This window comes from Vicia villosa, unplaced genomic scaffold (assembly GCF_029867415.1).
Source record: "Vicia villosa cultivar HV-30 ecotype Madison, WI unplaced genomic scaffold, Vvil1.0 ctg.000936F_1_1, whole genome shotgun sequence".
Lineage (NCBI taxonomy): Eukaryota > Viridiplantae > Streptophyta > Magnoliopsida > Fabales > Fabaceae > Vicia > Vicia villosa.
In genome coordinates this window covers 558,724-582,131 of record NW_026705419.1, presented here as the reverse complement: position 1 = coordinate 582,131, position 23,408 = coordinate 558,724, and the positions used below count along the sequence as shown (strand labels likewise).

General features: G+C 33.9%; 2 protein-coding genes across 2 annotated transcripts; one reads left to right on the top strand and one right to left on the bottom strand.

The window, feature by feature from the left end:
* Positions 1–4,676: 4,676 nt before the first annotated feature.
* LOC131632345 (uncharacterized) lies at positions 4,677–5,538 on the top strand. The gene is made up of 2 exons (XM_058903103.1): positions 4,677–4,802; positions 5,227–5,538. The coding sequence occupies exons 1-2, from the start codon at positions 4,677–4,679 to the stop codon at positions 5,536–5,538; spliced, it is 438 nt and encodes a 145-aa protein (XP_058759086.1).
* A 2,370-nt stretch (positions 5,539–7,908) lies between these two features.
* Positions 7,909–22,526, bottom strand: LOC131632347 (dynamin-2A-like). Its single transcript, XM_058903105.1, has 22 exons — positions 22,097–22,526; positions 21,956–22,006; positions 21,744–21,864; positions 21,528–21,620; positions 21,088–21,149; positions 20,859–20,976; positions 20,368–20,710; positions 19,698–19,845; positions 18,252–18,353; positions 18,030–18,149; positions 16,844–16,927; positions 16,542–16,669; positions 14,931–15,015; positions 14,668–14,806; positions 14,029–14,105; positions 13,561–13,617; positions 11,702–11,846; positions 11,466–11,620; positions 10,397–10,510; positions 10,241–10,308; positions 9,231–9,400; positions 7,909–8,570 (listed from the first exon to the last, which is right to left on the bottom strand). Exons 1-22 carry the CDS (start codon positions 22,235–22,237, stop codon positions 8,338–8,340), a joined length of 2,754 nt encoding a protein of 917 aa, XP_058759088.1. The 5' UTR covers positions 22,238–22,526; the 3' UTR covers positions 7,909–8,337.
* Between the last annotated feature and the right edge of the window lie 882 nt (positions 22,527–23,408).

Here is a 23,408-nt window from a genome sequence, read left to right as displayed (position 1 = left end):
AACATCTTAAATTAGATATGATTCAAAATATTAACTCGCCTTAAATATTGTATTGGTTATTTGCAAAGGACTAACAAAGGATGACGTGATAGGGGAATGACGTAACACGTTGCCCTAAAATCTTCTTGATCACCCATTTACTAGATTGAATGCCCATCATTTAAATGTGACGCTCATTACTCAAATACATCGCCCACTCCTTAGATAAATCCTAGTACATGAGAACATGGGAAGTGACATGTCTCATTCCACAATAGTGCAAAGAAGGAGTTATAGGGGAATTAATCATGTTTTCCTGAATAATATGTAATTAATTGTACCTTTTTCACCCTCTTAGAAGTGGTTACTACTTTGAGGTCTAGGCTCAAGAATTTGTATAAATATCTCAACCATGCGATTCAGAAGACCAACCTCATTTAGCAGATACCACACATGGAGCTTCTCACCTCCATGTATGAGCTAGATCTAAGTCTCATAAAAAATACTAAAAGCCTCTAAAAACCCTTAATTACTATGGGTTGTATGTTGCTTGAAATAATATTGTGTCACATGCAAGTATACATATATATTTAATTGCAGCAAGTGATAAAATAAGAGTATTGTATCCACAAGGAAAGATATAATTACTTAGATTGATTTTGTAGTTAATTATATTAGAGTTCTCAAGCATGAGCAGAGAGAGAAATAATTAGTGATTTGTAATGCTTAGTGTATTCCTAAAGTAAAGCAGATAATGTGAACAGAGAGGTGAAAATATATCAAGAGCTAATGAGTTGAGCTATGATCCATTAATATTGTAGAAGTAATCATGTGTGCTGATCTGCATTGTCGTAACATGTGAGGTCAGAGTGATCATATGGTGTATTTCTACAACATCAAAGCATGCATATGAAGGGCGAGGAAACAAATCTCTAAGCCTCACTTGCAACCCTAGCATACGTCTGTTGTTATCTGATATTCCCCAATGATTGTAGCTCCTTATATCTAAGCAAGCTAAGAAAGTGAATATCTTTATCCTACTCATTCAACCATTTTATTAAGGACACAACTTGTTGTTGGATCTCTCACAACAACAAGATGTAATCTACTACTAAGTTGATCACGCAAAGAAGTAAACTTAAAACAGGTTAACATATAATAAAATAAGACACTCAAGCACACATCATATCACATAAAAAACAACTTAATATTAATTTCTCATAACTCAACTACAAAAGGTTTAGCTCATAATGAGCTGGGTATAAACTATAAAAATGGTTCTGAAGAGGAACATCTTTAAACACATAATGGAAAAGAGATGTAAACCTAAGAGAGACTTGAGAACTTCTTGAGACGGATAATCTTCAAGAGATAACTCCAGTCGCTCTATGATTCAGCAGTTGGTACATGATTGGGTGAGAAGAAGGAAACTCTCTCTACTCTCCACTATTCCTTACAATTATAACTTCTGTATTTCTCTTGGAATTGCTGAACTCTTTCTCATTTTCATCAAGGTCCTATTTATAGACTTGAGCTATGTTTTGTGTTGCATCTTATCTGACGCATGACTTAGAGTTAGTTGTTGTTCTGTTTGTTTTGAAACTTTTGAGGCATTATTTGTTTGGATCGAGATTTAATGTGTTCAATGATCACAAGAGTTTGAAGTATTTGTTTGCTCAGAAAGAGTTGAATATGAGACAGAGAAGATGATTGGAATTCTTGAAGGATTATGATTTTGGATTGAATTATCATCCGGGTAAAGAGAATGTTATGGCTGATGCATTGTGTAACATCCTATTTTTATTAGATTTTAATTAACTAAGATTATTTGATGTTTGAATAATTGTTTGTGTTATTTAATTAATGTTTGGTGTGGTAATTATTTAATTATGTGTTAATATGTTATTTAGCTAATTTAGTGAATGGTAGAATTTTAGTAAAATTAGCTAATGGGCTTAATTGAGTTAGAAAGAGTATTGAGTGGTTTAAGCCCAACATAACAATTGAGAGTTAGGAGAGGATTTTGTGATTAACCTAGAGTTAGAGAAAAAGAGAAAAAGATAGAAAAGAGAGAAGAGAAGAGAAGAGAAAGAGAATAGGAAGTAGATTCTTGAAGAGGGTGGATTTGAACTAGAGGTAAGGGTTAGAATCCAAATTCTTATAGGTTATATGATTGAGTAATGTATGTGTTTGTGTGACTCTCTTCAATCTTTGCAATTTCATGAAAACCTAGAAATGTAGGATTTGTGCTAATTTCTATGGATTTGTGTGATTAAACATGATTTTGATGATAAATGTGGTCAATAATGATGAATACTGATTGTATTTGATGTTTATTGATTTTTGGAATGGATTTTGAGTAGTGGGATGTGATTTTCGCAGTTCTGAGTGTGCTGGGTTTTTTTCTGCAAAATCGCAGTTCCGCTAAGCAGCCCTGGCCCGCTAAGCGGATGCTGTTTGTTTTTGAAAAATTAAGTGAGCTCGCTAAGTTGACCTAGCCCGCTAAGCGGAGCTCAGATTTTGGTTAGCTTCTGGATTTAGTTTGTAGAAGCGCACTTCAATCTAGCTTGTTAAAAATTGAACTTCCATAATTTCGCAGGAAGGTCGCTAAGCGGACTCTGTTGTATGGAACTTTTTCCAAACTTTAAAATGTTGTATCTTTTGATCCGTAACTCCTTTTTATGTGTCGTTTGAAGCATATTGAAGCTTATATGATTGTCTATATGATATAATAGGATTGGTTGGTACTTTTTTAATTAATTATGATGTTAATTGAGAATAACATGTAATTATGAATATATGTTATGGATGAATTGGTTATGATCAACGTTCATGAATGTATTATGTGTTATGATAATCATGAATTATGTGATTGATTACTAAATGCTAATTGGTGTTTGAGATTGGGTGGAATGTCATGTTGTGTAATATTGTGCAAAGTTGTAAAGATGTGATTGTGTAGCTTAAGAGATAGTCTGATCATCGTAAATGCATGAGTTTTGATTTGTTGCACACGTACACAAGCATGAGTCTTTGAAAGTGGCAATATTGGGTAATCTCGCGAAGGTTATTTGCTTGTCCCGAACCTAACGAGTATGGGGTTGAAAGCTTAACGAGTATGGAGCTTTGAGGTGGTTATCTAGTCTGTAGAGAATGACAATCGGCATGACCGAAAATGATAACAGAGGGATCCACATGCATATTGCATAGAGCCGCACTTGAGTCGCACGTGTCGGTGTGAATTGTATTTGGTGTGATTTTGCAATATGACTTGTGTGGAATTGATTAAGTGGTAAGTGTTGTATTTGTGTTGATAATTGTTGATTTGGTAATTGACATGAACTCTTGCAAAATGGAACTTAGTTGCTTAATGAGAAACATGTTGACTTATGGTATGGGTGTGGAAACATGATGTTATGAAGTGTGATGAATTGTGAAATGTATGCTTGTTTATATTGTGCATTTCTCATTATCATGTTTTTCTATAATAATTTGAATTCTCACCCTTCTGTTTGAATGTTTCCCTTTGTTGGTAACGTGTAGGTTTTGAGGTTTAGTAGCTCGTACGAGGTGAGCGTTCGTGTTTTGTTTGGTGACTAGGTAGTGAGTCAATGCTCTGGTCATATAACACTGGGTTGGGATTAGTGGTGTTGAACTCATGTTTTATTTTGGATTTGTATTATGGTACTACCTTATGAATATGTATGTTGGTTATTTGTTGTTGTGAGAGGCCTTAGTGCCGAATATCGTGGATTTGACGTTATGTTACCGTATGAGTTTATTTGAGATATGATCATGGTATGGGACATGAATCATCTATGAGTTCATGAGTGTTTATTATTTCCGCTGTGAATGCATATTCTTAATGAATTATGTTAAGTGAAAGGTGTTACCTTGATGACCATATGACATTGTATATTTGTTGATGATTGATGTTGGTTTTTAAAAGCTTTTAGTTTTTGAAAACGTCGTTGTGACGCCCCTTGCTTATATGCATGTTCACTCTGAGTATTTTTTTATTATTATTATTTGGAGTATTAGAAAGGGGTGTTACACATTGAGTAGGAAATATTTGCATATGTCGATGTTGATTGTGCGAGAGTAGGATTTGCTTGAGCAATTTAAAGATTTAAGTTTAGTTTTTGAAGAGACTTGTTCTGGAGTTAAGCTTGGTATGTTGAAGCTTACTAGTGGCATACTTGATGAGATTCAAGAAGGTCAGAAATCTGATTTGAGTTTGGTTGATCAATTCAAGTTTGATTAATCAAGGTAGAGGTGGTGATTTTCTGATTGAAGAGAACGGTATCATGAGATGTCATGATAGAGACTGTGTTCCGGATGTATCAGATTTGAATAAGAGGATTCTTGAGGAAGGACATCATAGTGGATTCAGTATTCATCCTAGAGCTGCTAAGATGTATCAAGATTTGAGAAAATTGTTTTGGAGGCAAGGTATGAAGAAAGAGATTTCAGAATTTCTGTATTCCTGTTTGATCTGTCAGAAGTTGAAGATTGAACAACAGAAACCGTCTGGTTTGATGCAACCGTTATCCATTCTTGAGTGGAAATGGGATAGCATTTATATGAACTTTGTGTTTAGATTTCCTAAGACACCGAGTAAATGTGATGTTGTTTGGGTTATTATGGATAAATTGACGAAATCTGCTCACTTTATTTTGATGAGAATGGATTATCCGATGGAGAGGCTTGCAAAGATGTACATTGAAAGGATTGTCAATTTGCATGGTATTCCGTCTAGCATTGTATATGATAGATATCCAAGGTTTACTCTAGATTTTGAGAAGATTTACAAAGTGCTTTGGGTACTAAGTTACGTTTGAATTCGGCTTATCATCCCCCAAGCAGATGGTTAGATTGTGAGGACGATTCAGTCGCTTGAGGATCTTTTGAGAGCTTGTGTTTTGGAACAAGGTGTTTGGGAAAGTTATTTGCGTTTACTTATAATAACAGTTTCCATTCGAGTATTGGAATAACACCGTTTAAGGCTTTGTATGGTAGAAGGTGTATGACGCCTTTGCGTTTACGGATAAGATTAAGATGATTCAAGAGAAGATGAAGGCTTCTCAGAGTCGTCAGAAGATTAATCATGATAAGAGGAGGAAAGCACTTGAGTTTGAGGTTGGAGATCATGTGTTTCTTAGAGTTACTCTGGTAACGGGTGTTGGTCGAGCATTGAAGTCGTATAAGTTGACGCTGCATTTTATCGGTCCTTATGAGATATTCTAGAGAGTAGGTAAAGTGGCTTATCATATTGCTATGCCACCGTCGCTTCCTAATCTCTATTATGTGTTCCATGTGTCTCAGTTGAGGAGGTATATTGCGGATCCTTCGCATGTAGTACAAGTAGATGATGTGAAAGTGAGGGATAATCTTACTATGGAGACATTACCTATGAGGATAGAGGATCGGGAGTTGAAGAAACTCCATGGTAAAGAGATTGCTTTGGTGAAGGTCGTTTGGGGAGGACCAGCATATGGGAATGTGACTTGGCAACTCGAGAGTAAGATGAGGAAGTCGTATCCTGAGTTGTTCGTTTGAGGTATATTTTCTAGGACGAAAATCTTTTAAATGGGGAAGAGTTATAACATCCCGTTTTAAGTATTTATTATTTTATGAGATATTTTATTATTTAATTATTTTATTAATTATTTTGTGGTATAATAATTGATTAAATGTGTGTTTTGTGATATATTTGTGATATTTGTGTTTTGGATTAGTAAGTGTGAGAATAGCATTATTAATTAATTGGGTCTTGGTGATGGGTTAGTATGAAAATGAGTTAATTCCATTAATAAAATAAGAGTTAGTAAGGATTAACTAAAACTAAAGAGAATTAGAAAGATAGTAAGAAAGAAGGAAAGAGAAAAAGAGAAGAAAAGAGGAAAAAGAGAGAAGAAGAAGAAGAAGAAGAAGAGAAACCTAAAAAAGCTCTAAACCTAACATAAGGATGGATTTTCCTTGAGTTATGGGTTTGTATAATGATGTATGATGGGTAGTGACATGAAATTAGGGGTTTATTCTTCTTTTCACAGATTTCACATGTTAGTTTGGTGAAATGATGAAATTGATGTTTGAAACCATGTTCTTATGTTACTATATGATGCTATATGTTAGAAACATGGTATAATATATTGAATCCATGAGTAAATATTGTTTGGATGAGTTTTGGGGTGGAAAATTCGTGTGGGACAAATTGTTGTTCACAGCAGTTTTTTGGACAGAAGAAATCGCGCTTAGCGCGGTCAGAAACTGTTTTATTTTCTTTGCATGAATTGAATGGGGGTTTGTATGCCTATGATTTATCATTGTTCTTCATGAATTTTAATAATTTATTTGACATAATTTGGATGGATTTTGGATGAATTTTTGAAGATTACATTTGTGTAATAGAATATTGTGAATTGGTGGTGGTTGAGAATAACATGACTTGGATCTAATTGATACATATTATTAGGATGTATTTGTGTGATGAATGCTATGAAAATGCACTATATGTGATTAATGATATATGATGTGTATGTTTGTGCAAATGGTGTGAAATTCATATGTGATGAATGGTGAGATATATGCTTGTATAATTAAGATTGAGAGATGGTTTTAATTGTATATGTTGATCAATAATTGCACATGCATTCATTCAGTGAAAAAGAGACAATGTTTGGTGGTTCCGTGGGAGCTATTGACTTGTCCCAAACCTAGAGGATTGGATTGAAGTTTAGAGGATGAATTTATTGGTGGTTATCTGTCTGAGATGGACGCGGGAAATCCGCTAAAAATAACATTAGTACCACATACATTTGCATTGAATCGCATTTGGAGTCGCATGTGTCGATGTGAATTTGTGTTGGTGTGCTTAAGCGCTAATTGTGTGGATTGGTATCTTGGTGATAATTGGAAATGATTTGCTAGATTATTTTGAAATCTTTCGAGCCTTGTTGTACGTGTAAATATATGTTATGTATTTATAAAGAGTGGAATACGTGTATGTTCGTAGTGTGATGAATTCTTGGATTGTATGTTGTGTTATACCTCGTTTATTATTATATATTTTCTATAATTATATAAAATCTCACCCTTTTGTTGAATTGCTATTTTGTACAATATCGATCAGGTACCGAGGAGAGGTGCTCGTTTATTTTGTTGAATTGATATTTTGTACAACATCGCTCAGGTACCGAGGAGAGGTGTTCGTTTATTTCCGAGAATTCAGCCGAAGAGCTTTTCTTTTTTCTTTCGTTATCATCGCTCCACAAAAGCATATATAAAATGACTATCAAACTAGTAAGTGAACAACGCGCCATCAAAATAGCATCATCTACCTAACATCTAACCTCACTCCCACCACCCCCAATGTGTTGTGTGTTCATATAAATACTATATAGCAATCAAATCCATACAATTTTTCGTCAAAGAAATTTTCAAAATTTAATTTAACAAAAATTTACATATTATAACCATGAACTTAATTCTCCAGATTGTAACTGTCTCAAAAAAAGTATCTTTATTTCAATTATTGCCATTATAATTCTTAAAGCAAGCATTTCAAAATTTATTATCAGAGAGAATTCTATAGTTTCAATACTTGCATTAAAATCACTTGGAAAAAAATATTTTATGAAAAATAACACATACAAATTATATAACAAAAAATAATTAAGCTCCAACACTAATGAAGTTGAACTACTCTATAGAAAGTGGTCAATGGAAATTTAAAAAATAACTCCATTATCAAAGAAGCCTTGTAAACTCATCACGAATGATGTACAAATCAGTTATTTGAAAGCAAAATACATCCTTTTACGACAGACGAGATGGTATAATGTGATTGTTAAAAACAATATTAAAAAATTAGTAAAAATCAATAGTGGAAATGAAGAGAAACTCTACAAGTATGAAGCAGCAGAGATATAACACATACCTATTATTAAAATACTTCAATTGTAGTCTTATAAACCCATCAGAAATGGAGTACTATTAAGTAATTATAAGGAAAATTACATCAGCTGCATTCAAAATTGAGTGCGAAATCCCAAAATCGAAATTAAAAAAAAAAAAGAAAAACATTAAAAGGTATGAATGTAAAAAGAATATTGAATAGAGAAACAAGATCAATCTTTTCAAGTACGACTTGACACCGTACTTCCGGAAAATGGGATATGCCCAGAAAACATATATATACTAACAAACTAGTCTTCTATTTACACAAACCTTTTTCATCACTAAATATCCTGGCAGGAACAAAGAATTGCGATGACCTTATCCTCAAAATATATGAAATCGGGCGAGAGCAATCGCACGCTCCAAAAATGTAACAAAACATGAAATGGTGGTCATTCGTTAATACTTGTAACCCGAAGAACCTGGGGGAGCAGGCGGTAATCGGTTAGGAGTGCGACGACTACCAGAGTTTGGGCCAGAGATGTCACCATTTTGCGCAGGATCACTATTATGTCGACTGTGACCATTTGATCCAGATCTCGTTGAACCACTACGGCCAACAGGACCATTGCTAGCTGCATCAAAGGCAGATCTCCAATCATCACCTGGTTCACTGCTTCTTGGGCTACTCTCTGCAAAACAACAACGTAATCTAAGTACACAGAGTAGGGTGGAGGGAAAATAAGAGATAAAAACAAAAGGGAAACTAATATCAACAAGGAAAGCAAAAATAATTTCAGAATAAATTTAAGATAACAACTTTCTTGAAATGGAAAATGATATAATGATGAAAATACTAGAGGAAAATCAATCAGGAGAACTTGAGTTCGAATCTAGACTAGAACAGCCAATTGCCATACTATATGAACCTCTTCTGAACGAACACCAAATTATAAGGGGTCTCTTCCCCTGAGAATCAGAGGGTAAAGACCCAATTGCAAAACAGATGATTAAGATAACACAATATTTACAGAAGTGCAAATGGTAACTGCTAAGCTTAATCAAAATAGAAAAGATTGAAATCTCATGCATTCTTAGATTATTATCTATATGCTGCGCATTTGTTTTATCCTAACATAATTAATCAATGTGAATACATCAGAATATAAATATTCTACAGAAAATTGTCAGTAAGATTAAGAAAAAGTGGGCATCATAATTTTAGATTTGATTCACTAATCAAAGGTAATTTTGGGGACTTAAATAAGCGGACCATCTAATGCATTAGAATAATGATGATAATGAATCTTCCAATGAATCAGTAAATGAGAATCAAAGCAGCTAACACGGACCTGCATTCCCATTTGACCAATTTGAGGCTGCTGCTGCACGGTTGTCATGTATACTCAGTTGGCGTGTCAGTTTGGAGAGAAGCGAGGACTGTTTCTGGTAACGCTCTCTCCTGCGCTTCACATTTTGATCTTCCAAAAGCAGCTCCTCAATCTTAGCTGTGCTATGACCACTAATAATAGAAGACATAAAAATGTTCACGATAACTTGTATCAAGAAATTTCTCATAATGGAAAAGCATAGCATACAGATAAATTAGCATGCAACTTAAACATTAATACAATGAATCATCAGTATCAAATTCAAATACTATCTAAGGTTATCATTGGTGTTAAAAGCACACATGACACATGCATGGTGCTCATTTGAGCTAAAAAAGTACACACGACACATGCATGGTGCTCATTGGTGTCAAAGGCAATCCATAACTTTTGCACAAGCATTAATTTGTAAATTTGCAAAGTTAAAATTTCCAAAGTTTTTCATTTTCAATTTCTTCCGCCTTTTCTCCACCATTCTTTTTCTCTCTCCTCTCACATCACATTTACATGCAAATTCAACTTGTAGTAAACAACAAAAACTCTTCAGAAAAAGGATATGTCCTGTGAAAGTATGATATAACAGAGAAAACATGGACCATACATAAATGAAGAGTCAATACTTAAAAATTAAACATATTCAGGACAATTGATATGTACACCCTCCAGTCACTATTATAACCAAATTTGAATTTTTTGGTACATTTGACGATTAATGTATTTAATCCATATATGGACTAGATACATTAATTGTCAAATGTACCAAAAAAGTCAAAATTTGCTTAAAATAATGACCAGAGGGTGTAAATAACTTCTGCAAAAGAGGTTAATCAATTCAAAACAAAAAAGCATATTCAGAAGCTTTTAATAAAAACCCCACATTCAAAGGAAAACTCGGGATTACTGAAAAAACAAGGAAAAAAGATATAATGTAGAGAGAACTAAAATAAATGCAACTAAACAGATTTCTGAACCTGATAGAGCTATATAATTGATTCAGCATGTCTTCCTTAGCTTTTTCAACTTGGCAAAGGACAACTGCCTGTCAACCAAACAACCAGTAAATGCATTAAAATAAACATTGTCAAAAAGGAAATTGTTATAACAGAATGTCAAAAACTAAAGCTTACCTTTGGTACATTAGCAGCTAAACTGTTTAATACTGCTTCAACATAGCCACGGACTTCTTGGGACATCCATCGGAGTTCTTCCTCAGGATCAGCAGGTCTTCGAGCCATTGTATCCTGAGATAGTACAAGAAAATAAAATAACCATCGGTCAATAATCATGAATTCAAGATTACCAATTATTCTTTATTATTTAAATTTATCCCTTACATTGCAATTCGTTAACTTATTCTATACATTCCCATAAGAAACTTTAGGAATGGACCTAAAAAATTAGACTGAACTTTTGCCAATTTTAGCGAGAGAGAGAGAGAGCAATCAGCATCTACGACATTTATATGCATAAAAATTTACAACATTTTACATTTACGAGAAGAGACACAAAAAAGAACATATTGAAGTATTTCCCATGATATTAACATCTATTACAATTTCTGACACATTTATTTCATGTATTGAGCAAGTTACTGGCTGTAGTCAAAATTAAAAATTAGTCTCAAAAGTTGAGGAACATAAAAATAATTATTTACTCAGTGGCACATATATATATATATATATATAGCAAGAAAGCTCTTTCACAAAGGAGTCACAAAAGTCAAATGACCAATTTTGAACCCATGATAGAGGAGATAATAATGTGTGTCAAAACTAACAATAAAAGGGGGATAAAAAATTGATACACTGCAGTCATGACTTCATTCGAGTTGTATCAACAAAACTCATACCAAAAATTATTTTTCTTTACTGAACTGGTCGAGTTAAATGACTCAGCATATTAATTATACTGATATATACATTACAATCTTCTATTTACATAATAATAAAGCTGAAAATCTTAACAAACCCCATATTTAAAAATATAAAAAAAATGGCCCTAATAAAGACCCATAAAAAGTCAGTTCTAGAAATCATTACAGTGCAAAATATTTCAATAAAATTAAAATATCCTATTCATAAAAATGTGTTAATTGTGGCTTGTTTGGAGAAGTAACTTTATATATAACATATCAGCCTAACAAAACAACCATAAAAAAAGTTACGCGAGAACAATGGTTTTAAGCCAGCAACTCACCAAGGAACCATCAGAGAGGCTCTGCCTCATGGAAGAGCCGCCCTCAGATAAAATCTTTATTTGCCCTCCCTTTGCTTGTATTACATTACTTATCTTTTTTATCCATTCAGTCTTTTCAGTTGCACTCTCGGCCTTTAAAACAACAGCACTGTGAGCTGCAAGAGAGAAAGATATTGTAATTAAAATATTTTCAGAAACTTCTAAAAAAATGGGCGTGTACCAAAAGGAGAACATACCTTTCAAAACAGTTTTATACGGGACTCTACTAGTAATTTTAAATACAAGGTTGACTTTGCTAGAATCTGGTCCATTAGACTTCTTGTCCTTTGAGCTTTTTGGTGCAGGCTCACCTTCATCTGGAACCTCTTCAATGTTGCATTCCTGCATAGTAATTTAAATAGTATTAATATCAAGACTGATATCTATGTGTATCTGTCTAATTCTAATTCATTGACATGAAAAACCTAAGCCAGTCCACACTGCGACAATGTGAAACATCAGTAAATTACAAGTGAAAACTTGCAAAAAGCAAACAGAGTATAACATAAGCTTTAAAGTTGAGTTTTAACACCAGAGTTAACAGTGAGAAATGTGAAGGAACAATAACAAATTTACATAGTAAAACATCCAAATTCAAGTATAACACAAAAGTGATTTTACAATTAGATTATACAAGCATTTTCCAAAAGAAAGGAAATTAACTTTGCCATTTTATATTCTACAGTGAATGGAAGGTGACTCCGTCGCTAAATAATGCAATGACCTCACTTCTAACACAAACTAGGCCTTTGACTTAATTCTGGTTAGGAAAAATGAGATAAAAAGTTCAATAGCCACAGCAAAGGATTTTCAATTTTCATAAGCAGAAAAAGGACAAGTCTATAAATCAACCTCCCCTCACCCTATAACTATCCTTTCAATTGGCAAGTAAGAAAATCTTCAAACTCCAGCCACAAGTATTTAAGTGTAAAGGAAAAAATAATCCCAACAAAAATTAAAAATGATAGATATGCCCATTATACACATCTTGCTGATTCAGTAGTAATTCAATGAAATCGAAATTTATGTATTTCCATGCTTCATAATCAAGCATGTAAATAAAAGCTATAGAATTGTACTTATACCCAAGAAATAAATAAAAAAATCAAAAGACTAGGCTTTAATATTACTTACAATTGTACTTCATAATAATTGAAAATTACTATTTTCACAAATTGCCTTCAAGTAAAAAAGTAAGCATTTATGATAAAAGCCATGAGTTAAATAAATGTAGCCATCATTGAGTGGCAACTAACAAGCTGAGTGTAACATGTATCCATGGCATAGACCTAATCATGAAGTCACCAATATTCAAACTTAATAAATAAAATAACACTCCCTGTGGTCCTATTTATAAGAAAAAGTTTACTTTTTTGATTCATTGAATAGGCAATGTATATGGTCTATATATGGTACAGATATATATTAGTTATTTAATGTTATCTATAAAGTAAACATTTTCTTATTAATAGGACCAAGCGGAGTAATAAATACCACTCTCCTAAAGGTTCACAAACAACATATGGTGACATTGGATTGGGTGTGTATATCAGTTAAGCCTACCAGAGTAGAGTATCAAAACTTCAAAAATTGAAGGAGAAATAGTACTTCAGTAAGTTCAACAAAATAATTGAATCTTGCCTAAATAAAAATAACAAATCTACAAGGTAACAAAGACTAATATTGCATAAGATTTTATTTCACACATTAGTTAACAAAGTCACTGATTATTTTAAAAAGTTCAAATTAACAACAAAAACTACGGAAAAATTTCCAGCACTCCTAGTGTATCTCAAGTGTGTAAAATTAGAAATAAAATATGTAAAAACAATGCATTAGGCAAACACGATCATAATGAAATATGCCAGCAATCACTAAGTTTTTCCAATCAAACAAGAACATTAGGAGTAAGGACACAAATTTTATGTGAGGAAGAAAAGAAAGTTGTTTGTGTTATCATGAATTCCACCATACTTTATGCCCTCAAAATTTATATGCACAAGACACAACTGAAGTTCATAAATGAGCATGCATGAGTAATGAGAGTCGTCCATACCTCTAATGTAATAACACCACGAAAATTCCTTTCCTCTTGTTTCTTTGTGTACCCAAGCTGTGAAGTGAAAGGTCAGTGTCAAAACTAAATATAGCAAATCATATTAAAAGCACATCCAGATAACAAAGATGCAATATAGGTTCAAAAATATATTCAACGGTTGGAAAGAACGGGAATTGTAATAACCCATATTAAAAACACCTATGACTATGATGTGCTTTGGAAAGATAGGTTGTAATCTTTAAGTTATTCTTTTATTAATCTTGTTTGGTGGCGTATGCAAGCAAAACCTTATTAATGGTACCAATTATAAGATATATTAGGGGCATATTAAAATTATCAAAGGATTCATCACAAAAAAAAAAATTTATCATAGGATGTCTTTAACAGTATAATTGGAGCTAGTACTTCCAATTAATCTCATTATACACAGATCCTTATTCTGAATAAACCCCAATAGTTACCAACCTTTCCTGTCTTTCCATTTAGCACAAACCATCGCCTGCTCCAACCATTAGTTTTTGCACTTTTCTTCAACAAAAATCCTGTAAGTAATAAAGAGCCCCGATTTACTTCATTCATAATTTTGAGATATATACTTTTTGGCTAATTACAAATGCAAAATGACACACCATTAGTGCAATACTGCAATTCAAACTATGAATTGCTCCCACACATCCGACATTTAGATAACCAGAAACTGAACAAGCAGTGCTTTAAGAGTTAAAACCCTTCAAGGTCATTTAGAACCTTACTTCGGCTATGATGTTTTTAGAAAGAACAGTTAATGGTAATGCAAGTGACATAGATAAAGAACATTATTCATAATTTTCAGCAAAAAACCTACATAAACTAAAAATATATTCACATCCTCAAATGCGGTAATTATTTTACTTATATTCAAGGAGACAACAATAATTAAAGCATGCTCCGCCTAATTGATTTGGCTATATAGATCAAAAGATGCTATAGCATCCTTCATAAATCAATTTGGGGTGTCATTATGTCAAATTTTACCAAGATTTCCTACACAAAAAATAACAGCTCGACGAAACACTGGAAGGATTGATAATGCATGAAATATCGAATAATAAATTATTGACAAACCTGCTGTAATTTCTCCTTCAGCACCGGCAGTCTTTAAACCAGAGCTTTCTGGACCTTCTTTCTCTGCCTGACCGGACTTGTCCTTATCCTTATCCTCCTTGAGTGATTTCATGCTTCCACCAGTTTGGGGACTAGAGGCCTAAAATAAGTTAACAAAATGCAGTTTAAATCCAACAAATGACTAAAAATAAGATATTAGCAAACAAATAGGTGTTATAGAAACACGGCAGAATCTTCATCACTATTTCAAAGAGAACACCTACCCGATTGAGCATAGATTGCTCTGCATCATGCCCTTTTTTCGAAGATCGACCTTTCAACTCCTCTTCTCGGCGTTGCCTTTCCATCCTAAAAGTAAATAATAGTCACCAGATAAAATAACAGCTTCGCAAATATGTAAAAGATAATAAATACAGCTTGAAAACTTTCCAACCAAGACTTCATGGAGCCAGGACAAGCTAAAAGTATGCTAAATTATTATTATCATTTACCTACACACAATAAAGCAACACATTCTTCAAATTGACATATTTATCAGAAAATTTCAGCTTCAAGACAGTGTTGTTCCGCCACCGACAACATGCTTCAATCATAACTTGGTCATAGTGGAACAAATATGGGACCTAAGTTTAAGCATGTACTCCCTCCAATCACTATTATAACCAAATTTGACTTTTTGTTATTCATTCAAAAGCAGATGTATCTAATCTGTATATAAACCAGATACATCAGTTATTGAACGAACCAAAAAAGTCAAATTTGCTTATAATAGTGACAGAAGGGAGTATGTTTCAAGATTAGCTTATTAAATATGCTTCAAGCATTAGGACCCTCATTGAAGACTTTTTCACATTTGTCACAAGATCCTGAATACTCCTTCTAGGGCAGTGTGTTTTTGAAGCAACATTGCTAGACCACTATATTGAGGTATACTCTGCTATAAGTTAGACGATGAGACAAAATAGGACACTGCTAGGACCATGAAAATGACACTATATGGAATAAGCAGAGAGAGAAGCCTAGAGTGTGAAGGGTATATTCGAGAAAGAGAAAAAAAAAACATAACAGATAATGAGTTAGTAAAGGAGGGTAGTGCAGGATGAGTTGGTATGACACTAACATTTTGTTGAGAGGGAAATAGTCATGTGAGTTGGTATGCCATACTATTTAAAAAAATTTTGCAGTACAAACTTCTTATTTCAATCTATTTTAAAATAAAATTATTTTTTGGGTTTTTAAACCCTCCCAGCCACATACTATATTCAGTGGTGGCTTCTTTGCTGTGTCGCTGCCATGTCTTCCCTTTTTTTCTTTTTATTTTCGGGACACCTCCCCCGTACCTGACACGTGTCAAGCGGGTGTCTAACGCGTATCGGACACTGGGATACGCACGACACAAGCAGTGTCTGTGCTTCACAGATTATTACAATCATAAAATACACAAATTTTACTCTATAGGAAAGAATCAACTGTAACCTTTTTCATAAGCTAACCAAAGTAGCTTCTTCAAATAAGCAAAAATCAGATTATTGTTTTCAGATTCTGAATTTTTTTCAAAAAGAAAAAATGATTTTTAAATGGATTACTAAAAAACTGATTTGTTGCATCTAAAAGTGATTAATGAAAAAATCAAAACAAGTTGAAGTGAGCTGAAAAAGTAATGGGTTTAGGTGGAGGTTCAGTTAAACAGCAACGATTTAGATATGTCCAATATTTTCTGATTTTTTAAGCTCACGTAAGGTGGCGGTTATACATTTTGGTAGAAAAAATTAATTCCTATCAAAGAGACAGATAAGTAGAGAACAAATCATTGACCAAACAGGAGGGGATGAAAAATCTAGAACTACTCAAAAATACGAGGAGATCCAAATTACCTCCTTTGTACCAAGCGAATGAAGTGTTGGGGTGGCACAAAAGCACGCTCCATATCAACTAGTGCAACCACCATTTTCTTTGATTCATTCTTAAACCCTTCTAGTGCAGTAGTTGCCAGAGCCACAACCTTGAAAAAATTATAAACAAGGTTATTTGAAAGAAAGAGAAAGTCAACTTTCCCCTAGACATATTCTTTAGAAGAAGAAAACTAAAGAATCTTAAGTAATTAAAACATAGACTAACATAGCATACTGGCTTAGGTAGCAAGTAGAAACTAGAAATCAACAACTAAGTACCATACCTCTCTCTTGAAAGGTGGGTATCTTCCTAAACCAGGTGTAGCATTGGCAGCAGATGATACAATATCTATCAGAACACGATGTACCTGGAGGATAGCACAATGAAATTCTTCATCAGCAACAAGAGAAATAGATGGAACAAACAAGGAAAATTGCATCAATTAATCAACTGCCAACATTAACTACATGCTATATCTATATAGGACTTTTGATATCTGGATAAGAAGAATCTCCTTTGACTAAGGATTTAGAAATTCGAGATCATCTTGTTCTACTTTATACCTTGGTTAGCATGCAAAAAAGGCCTTTTAACTAGCAGAAAATAGAAGTTAAAGTATAGAGTTCAGCAGATGGGCAAAACCATTACCCCGAAACATCTTTTTCTCCCAATTAATGTATTACATTCACTAAACATCTTTATATCCTAGTTAATGTATTACATTCTCAAAATATTCAAGGGATCCTATGTGAAATACCAAAAACTGCGATTTCACTAAAAATAACATGTTTACTCATAGGACCCAAACCAAAATGGAAAACTAGGGACAAAACAAAACTGCTAAGGGAAAATGACAATGGTATGGAGCTGTGTTCCGTGGAAGATGGTGATCAATGACAGCAGTAAAAGATAAAGTCAATTTTGAGAGAATCAACTCCACTACTCCACTACTCAGCCCCAGACCAATTGTTAAGTCTTGCATGACTCTCCACGTCCATTATGCCTCCTCCGAATCTCCTTCTGATTCTTGAATCAATTCCCATCCACTCCCCATATGGCATGCGTCCCATTCTGTTATATCCTAGTCCATTTTGAGTGAATATTTTCAATGTTTCCATCTGATCCTCCTTACATGTGTGAGTCTAACATTTACACAATACTGACAATAGGGAGAATGAGTGCAGTCAAATGGTAGCATCGGGACAATTTTTCCGCTGATGCACGTTCAATGTTGTTTACACCGCAATTTTGAAAAGCTAATAAGAGTAGCTTCTGCACACTGTGGACTCAAACGTGAGTTTTGACCGTGAAACCCAAAGTTTCAAAACATAGGCTTAATTATTTGACAAATCAAATGAAACAATGAAGTGAAGACTACAAGGTTTTAGGAAAAAATTACAAACATTTAAAACCTGTGTGAAGAAAGCAAAACATAATTCAAATTCTGTCTGCATACAGAAAATAAATACCTCATCAACACACAGACGTGATGGCTCTTTCGCAAGCTCTAGAACACCTTTGATTAATGATCTTAATCCCTTTTCAGGGGAAATGAGATATGGTTGATACCCATCAGCTTCTAACACAATCTGATAATAGACAAAACAGTCAGCGAGAGTAACAAGACCCAAAAACACTCAACAAAGATATAATGCATAATGCCATCAGCAGATCAGTAGTTGAAAACTTACCCTCTTTACATTGTTGATATCAAAATGCCTATCTAACGGCAATTGCTTCATTCTATCAGGGAATCTCCCCTCAAAGCTGGCAACAATTTTCCAACCAGTTCCCTGCCAGATAAAACTAAAGTAATTCAAGGGAAGAAAAAAAGCTTCACGTAACAAATGTAAAATCAAGTAACCAATAGCAGTGTGAAAAAATTTGTCACTAAATGCTAAAATTTCAAAATAAGTCACTAAACCAATTATTAATTAGTAAGACTTTCGAATTGATTCCACTATTTATTCACTGTGACCTATAATTAAATTATCTTTTTTGGCAATTGTTAGAAGGACTGGCTTTATACTAGTTCTTTAGACTATTCTCTCCATTGAGTATTTGTTATTTGTTTTTCAAAAATAAAGAAAAAAGTAAGTTATTTGTTAAGAGAGTTGAGTCTGTACTAGTTCACAATTTTAAGATTTTGCTACGGTTGTTAGATAGCATGTAAAAACATTTTCTGGTGGAACCGTAGTGGGATCTCAAAGTAAGATCACAAAATTCATGCAACTTGACCTTGTAGAAGCTACTTTCATGGTTATATTGTGACCCAGGTCCTCCTAAACCCACGTTTTTGGCCGATTTTTCTGCCTTAAATTAGAAAGCCCATGGCATTGGTGATATTTGGATCCTTGACTCTCTCTCTCTCTCTCTCTCTCTCTGTTCAGACGTTGTATCTCTGTGGACCTGGTCTGTTCATATTTGTGAATCAGCTGGCAGTCTGCATCTCTGTTGTCTATCTTTTGTCCTTGAAAATGGCTTCAGTACACGGTTATTGAGGGGCAAGCCGCTCCTATTGATAAGTATAATGTGTCTGACTAATTATTGAATAGCTTGGGATGTTATGAAACTTATCAAATTTCAGTTGAGTTTGCTTTGATGTTGTCATTAATAATTTTTTCATGTTCCAAATGCACGTGCAGAGCACAAATTTTTTCCTTAAAAAAAATTATTTTGTTGGGATTGTATGATCCAATGTTTTATAATCTTGAAAACCTTCTCTCGGTCCTAGGTAGGATATCAATATTGACAACTTTAGAATTTTAAGGAAGTTCGGAACAATCATAGTAATCGACCAATTATTACTTTTTGTTTGTTGGTAATTATATCCTTGTTGCTAAATGGAAACCAAAAATGTGCATCTCTCCATATTGTTTCCCCTCTCATTTGCGCATTTCAATATCACAATTTTTCAAATGTTTTTTTCTAATGAAAAGCAACCCTATAACTGAAAACTAGGATAAATAAAAATAAGCTATTATAATGATATGATACTCATGAAATAAGAAATAACACTCCCACCAATAAATGATATCAAAATTAACTAAAATTCAATTAACCAATAAGGCAACAAAATATAAACTATGTCATAATTAACTAAAATTCAATTAAAATATAAGACTACGACAACATACCTCGCCGGTGGTAAGGTGCTGTAGGAACCTATCTTCAAACTCACGACAAAGTTCCAAGGCTATAGCACGAGTACCCTCTGCAGTGGTTACCATTGACTCACCAAGCCTTGCCAATTCATCCTGAATTACCTGAGACTTCCCTTGTAACCTGTACAATATATCAGTTAAGATTTATATAATCCACTTTCTATCAATCAATCACTAAAGTGCTGTATATGAATGTATATTACTGCCTTATTTTGACATTGTCTATACTTGCTTGACTTCCCTATGGACTTTTGAGTTCTAACAGTTATCACTAAATCTTCTAAAAAATAGCAAAAATACCAGAGGCGGAAAAATAGAAGAAATATGAAATGCAAGCCAGATAATCAAAATGAACGCCATATAAAAAATTGTAAATTAATTAAGACACTGCTGTAACAAGAATAAAACAACCAAACCATTCTTCCTCTTAATGTAACCAGAGCTTTAACAGAAAAAAATTGTTTATATCACAGAGCATTTAGTATTAAGCCAAAATGTTGCAGATAATAATGACTTAACATAAAATTCAAGAAATAGAACCACTGATTTATTGCCCAGTTCTTGGCTACCCACTACAAACAAGAACCAAGAAAAACAATTATACAGGAAATCAATATGTTGTATTGTGCAACATGAAAATTACCCAGAAAGAAGGTTAGGCACCCGCAGCTTCATGCGATTCTGAATCTGCTGTGCCAAAGCATCCACCAAAGCTATCCTTCCAAGCTTACTTTGAGGGGCTCCTGTCAATATGGACTTGAGGCTTTCACTCTCTGCTCTCCATGCAGTTTCTAAAGAATTTTCAGAACCAGCAGACCCAGACTGTGCCGTAGCTATCGAAACGGATTGCCCGATTAATGCAACCCAAGGGATGTCTGCTGCTCTTGCAGGACCCTTATTGAGTAGAAGTGCTTGAACTGCAGCTATTGCTTTTTGGTCTGTTGCAGCTTGATCTATTTTACTAATAACACCGACAGTTCTGGTACCTATAAAAAATTGCTTCTGCTTTATTAGTTAATTAGTTCACAACAACAAACAAAGGGGGAAAGGAACTGAACAAGTCCTAAAGAGAAAAGTTCAACATGTTTTACATAAAAGCGTTGATAAAAAAGAAAAATGGGAATAGTCTTCTACCTTCTCCATCGTATTCCTTTGCCAGTCTTAGGGCACGGGAGGAAGCAATTTCAGGCGCTTGAGCTGCAGGTACAATAACTACCAAAATGGCATCATTACGCTCACCATAATCGCTAACCTATGCAAAGGCCAAAGGAAATATTGTCATAATTCCAGAACCATTCAATGATGATGACATCAAAAAAATAGAAACAAGAAAAAGGATAAGTAAATGAAGTCCAATACTTACTGTTGATTCATCCATGATGCGCTGATCCAGCCCAGGTAAATCAACCAACTTGAGAGGTGGTGCTGGGAGGATAAGATGTTACAAATAATGTTAGAAGAAAAAAATCGGGTGCAGCAGTACCACAGAGATTACTAAATCAGTCTAATACAAGGAACTAACAGAAATGATCTGGCCTTATAATATAAAGTTATACGTGGCACCAAGAAAATGGTTTTCCGAGAGCTACTGAAATTTCAAGACCGACTATTTTTGACAACACATTCCGATTTCATCAGATGAGTACTATATTATCAAGAAACACAACAATATTGGGAAGGAAACAGTAGTAATTCCAGAAATCTATTACTTTTTTCAAATTTGTACACTTTTATTCCATCTAATTGTCTAAATCAAGGACAGTAAGTTAGCTTAAACCAATTATCAATCACTCGTATACAGACCTGTACTCGTGCGTAGCTTCAAAGTTATTTGATCTCGCGCCTTGGCTGAGGAAGCCTTACTCAACCTATCCTGCAAAGAATGTCTTAAAGCACCTGTAGAAAATAAAACAAAGCATATGAATACAGACGTGATTAATCAATCCAGAAAAAAGAGCAAAACTGCACAGATCAGATCAGCCACTTTGATCTGTGTGAATTGGAAAGGATTTAACTAACTTGCTGAAACTTGCTGAGATTTATTGTCAATCTGCAATATAATAGATTTGCTGCTCAACGAAGTATCTCGCTGCAGATCAATGCAAATTGGAGCTCTGGTAGCTCCATTCTCACCAGTAGGCTGAAGAAAACAAACATTCACTGTCACTTTCACTTCGAATTTCACTTCATCTATAGAAATTGGAATTATAGAGTTTCAAAACCTAACTTACCAAAACTGGATGTCCAATTAAACTGTTCAGAACCGCTGATTTACCAGCACCCTACGAAATCAAAATCGAAATCAAAATCGAAGTCGAAATAAAATAAATTAGAAACTATAATTGCGAAGAAATGAAATGGAGAATACTTACGACGTTGCCGAGAGCAACGACGTTGAGGAAAGTTGACTGTCTTCGAGAACTGGTTGTTTCATCGATATCTTCGTCGGCGAGTACCGCCGACGCTTGACGCATGGAATCAGCAAGCTCTGACAACTCCTCGATCGCCGCCATAGATGATGAAAATCAACGGATCGAAAACCGAAATATAGAGAGAGAAAGTTTTAATACTCGAGTTATGTGCCTGAAAAATAGGGATCGATCGAAACCGAACCCTAAACCAGACCCTAAGCTACGATCTGAAACCAGATCTCTGAGTTTCTCTCTCTAGAGAATTCAGAAATGGAGAACTTAACTAGTTTGAATATTGATTTGAAAGGTAACCTCTCTCTCTCTCTCTAACTCTCTATTCTTCTTCTTTCTCTCTCAGCTTTCAGCGTTTTTGAAACGTTTTGTCTCAGTTCAGTGCTGTGTCTAGTCAGTTTTATTTTATTGTTTTTTATTTTTATTTTATATATATATTTTGAATGAATCTACTTTTGTTTCTTCAACTTAGTTTATTTTAATTAATTTCTAAGATTAAAATTAAATTCACCGTCCAATGTTTGGTCTTACTCGCTAATCGTTGTAGATGCTCAACAGTGATATTAACGAAGCTGCATTACATTTCAACGAAAAAATTGATATTGATTTGATATTAGGTTACTAACGCGTCTTTGATATTCAAATTGCAAGGGAGCCAGCCACTTTTGTATAAATTATTTCTCTTTTTTTAAGAAAAATTAGTCTAATTTTACTTTTAACTTAGTTTACAATTCATTTTAATGAATTTCAAAATCTCATATGGATAAATAATTTTTTTTTGTAAGAGGGAAATTGAAAGGTGATGAGTATTTCTTAAAATCAAAACTTTCGAGACTATTTAATTAAAATGATTAGAACATTGTAATCATAACATGAAAGATGTTTGTCAATTTCAATATATTCTTAACTTTTTAACTAAACTGATCAAAACATTACCAATTGTAACAACTACGCAAAACATATGTCTAGAATAATGTATTACATAGTTAGAAGATGGTACTGAAACATACAATACACCTAAATGGCCAATAGTTATGTATTCGTTACAACACTAGTTAACCAAAATACATAAACATAAAATAGCCAAAAGAACAAAAGACTACAACGAAAGCTTCACGAAACATCCATCACGCCCATCACTACACCGCTTTGCTCTTTCCCTTATCCTGAGATGAAGCACCTGCAAAATAATAATAGTAGGAATGGGGTGAGATACTAATCTCAGTGGGTTTCCCTATCTTAGGGTCCACTCGGCTCTACA

Bases quoted from the DNA above. Each gene is read 5' to 3' on its own strand.
- LOC131632345 (XM_058903103.1), top strand. From the start codon at position 4,677: ATGGAGAGGCTTGCAAAGATGTACATTGAAAGGATTGTCAATTTGCAT. The intron at 4,803-5,226 runs GTACTAAGTTAC...GAGATATTCTAG, and splicing joins AGATTTACAAAGTGCTTTGG to AGAGTAGGTAAAGTGGCTTA.
- LOC131632347 (XM_058903105.1), bottom strand. From the start codon at position 22,237: ATGGCGGCGATCGAGGAGTTGTCAGAGCTTGCTGATTCCATGCGTCAA. The intron at 22,007-22,096 runs GTAAGTATTCTC...TTGATTTCGTAG, and splicing joins TCGTTGCTCTCGGCAACGTC to GGTGCTGGTAAATCAGCGGT. The intron at 19,846-20,367 runs GTAATTTTCATG...TATATTGTACAG, and splicing joins GTGCCTAACCTTCTTTCTGG to GTTACAAGGGAAGTCTCAGG.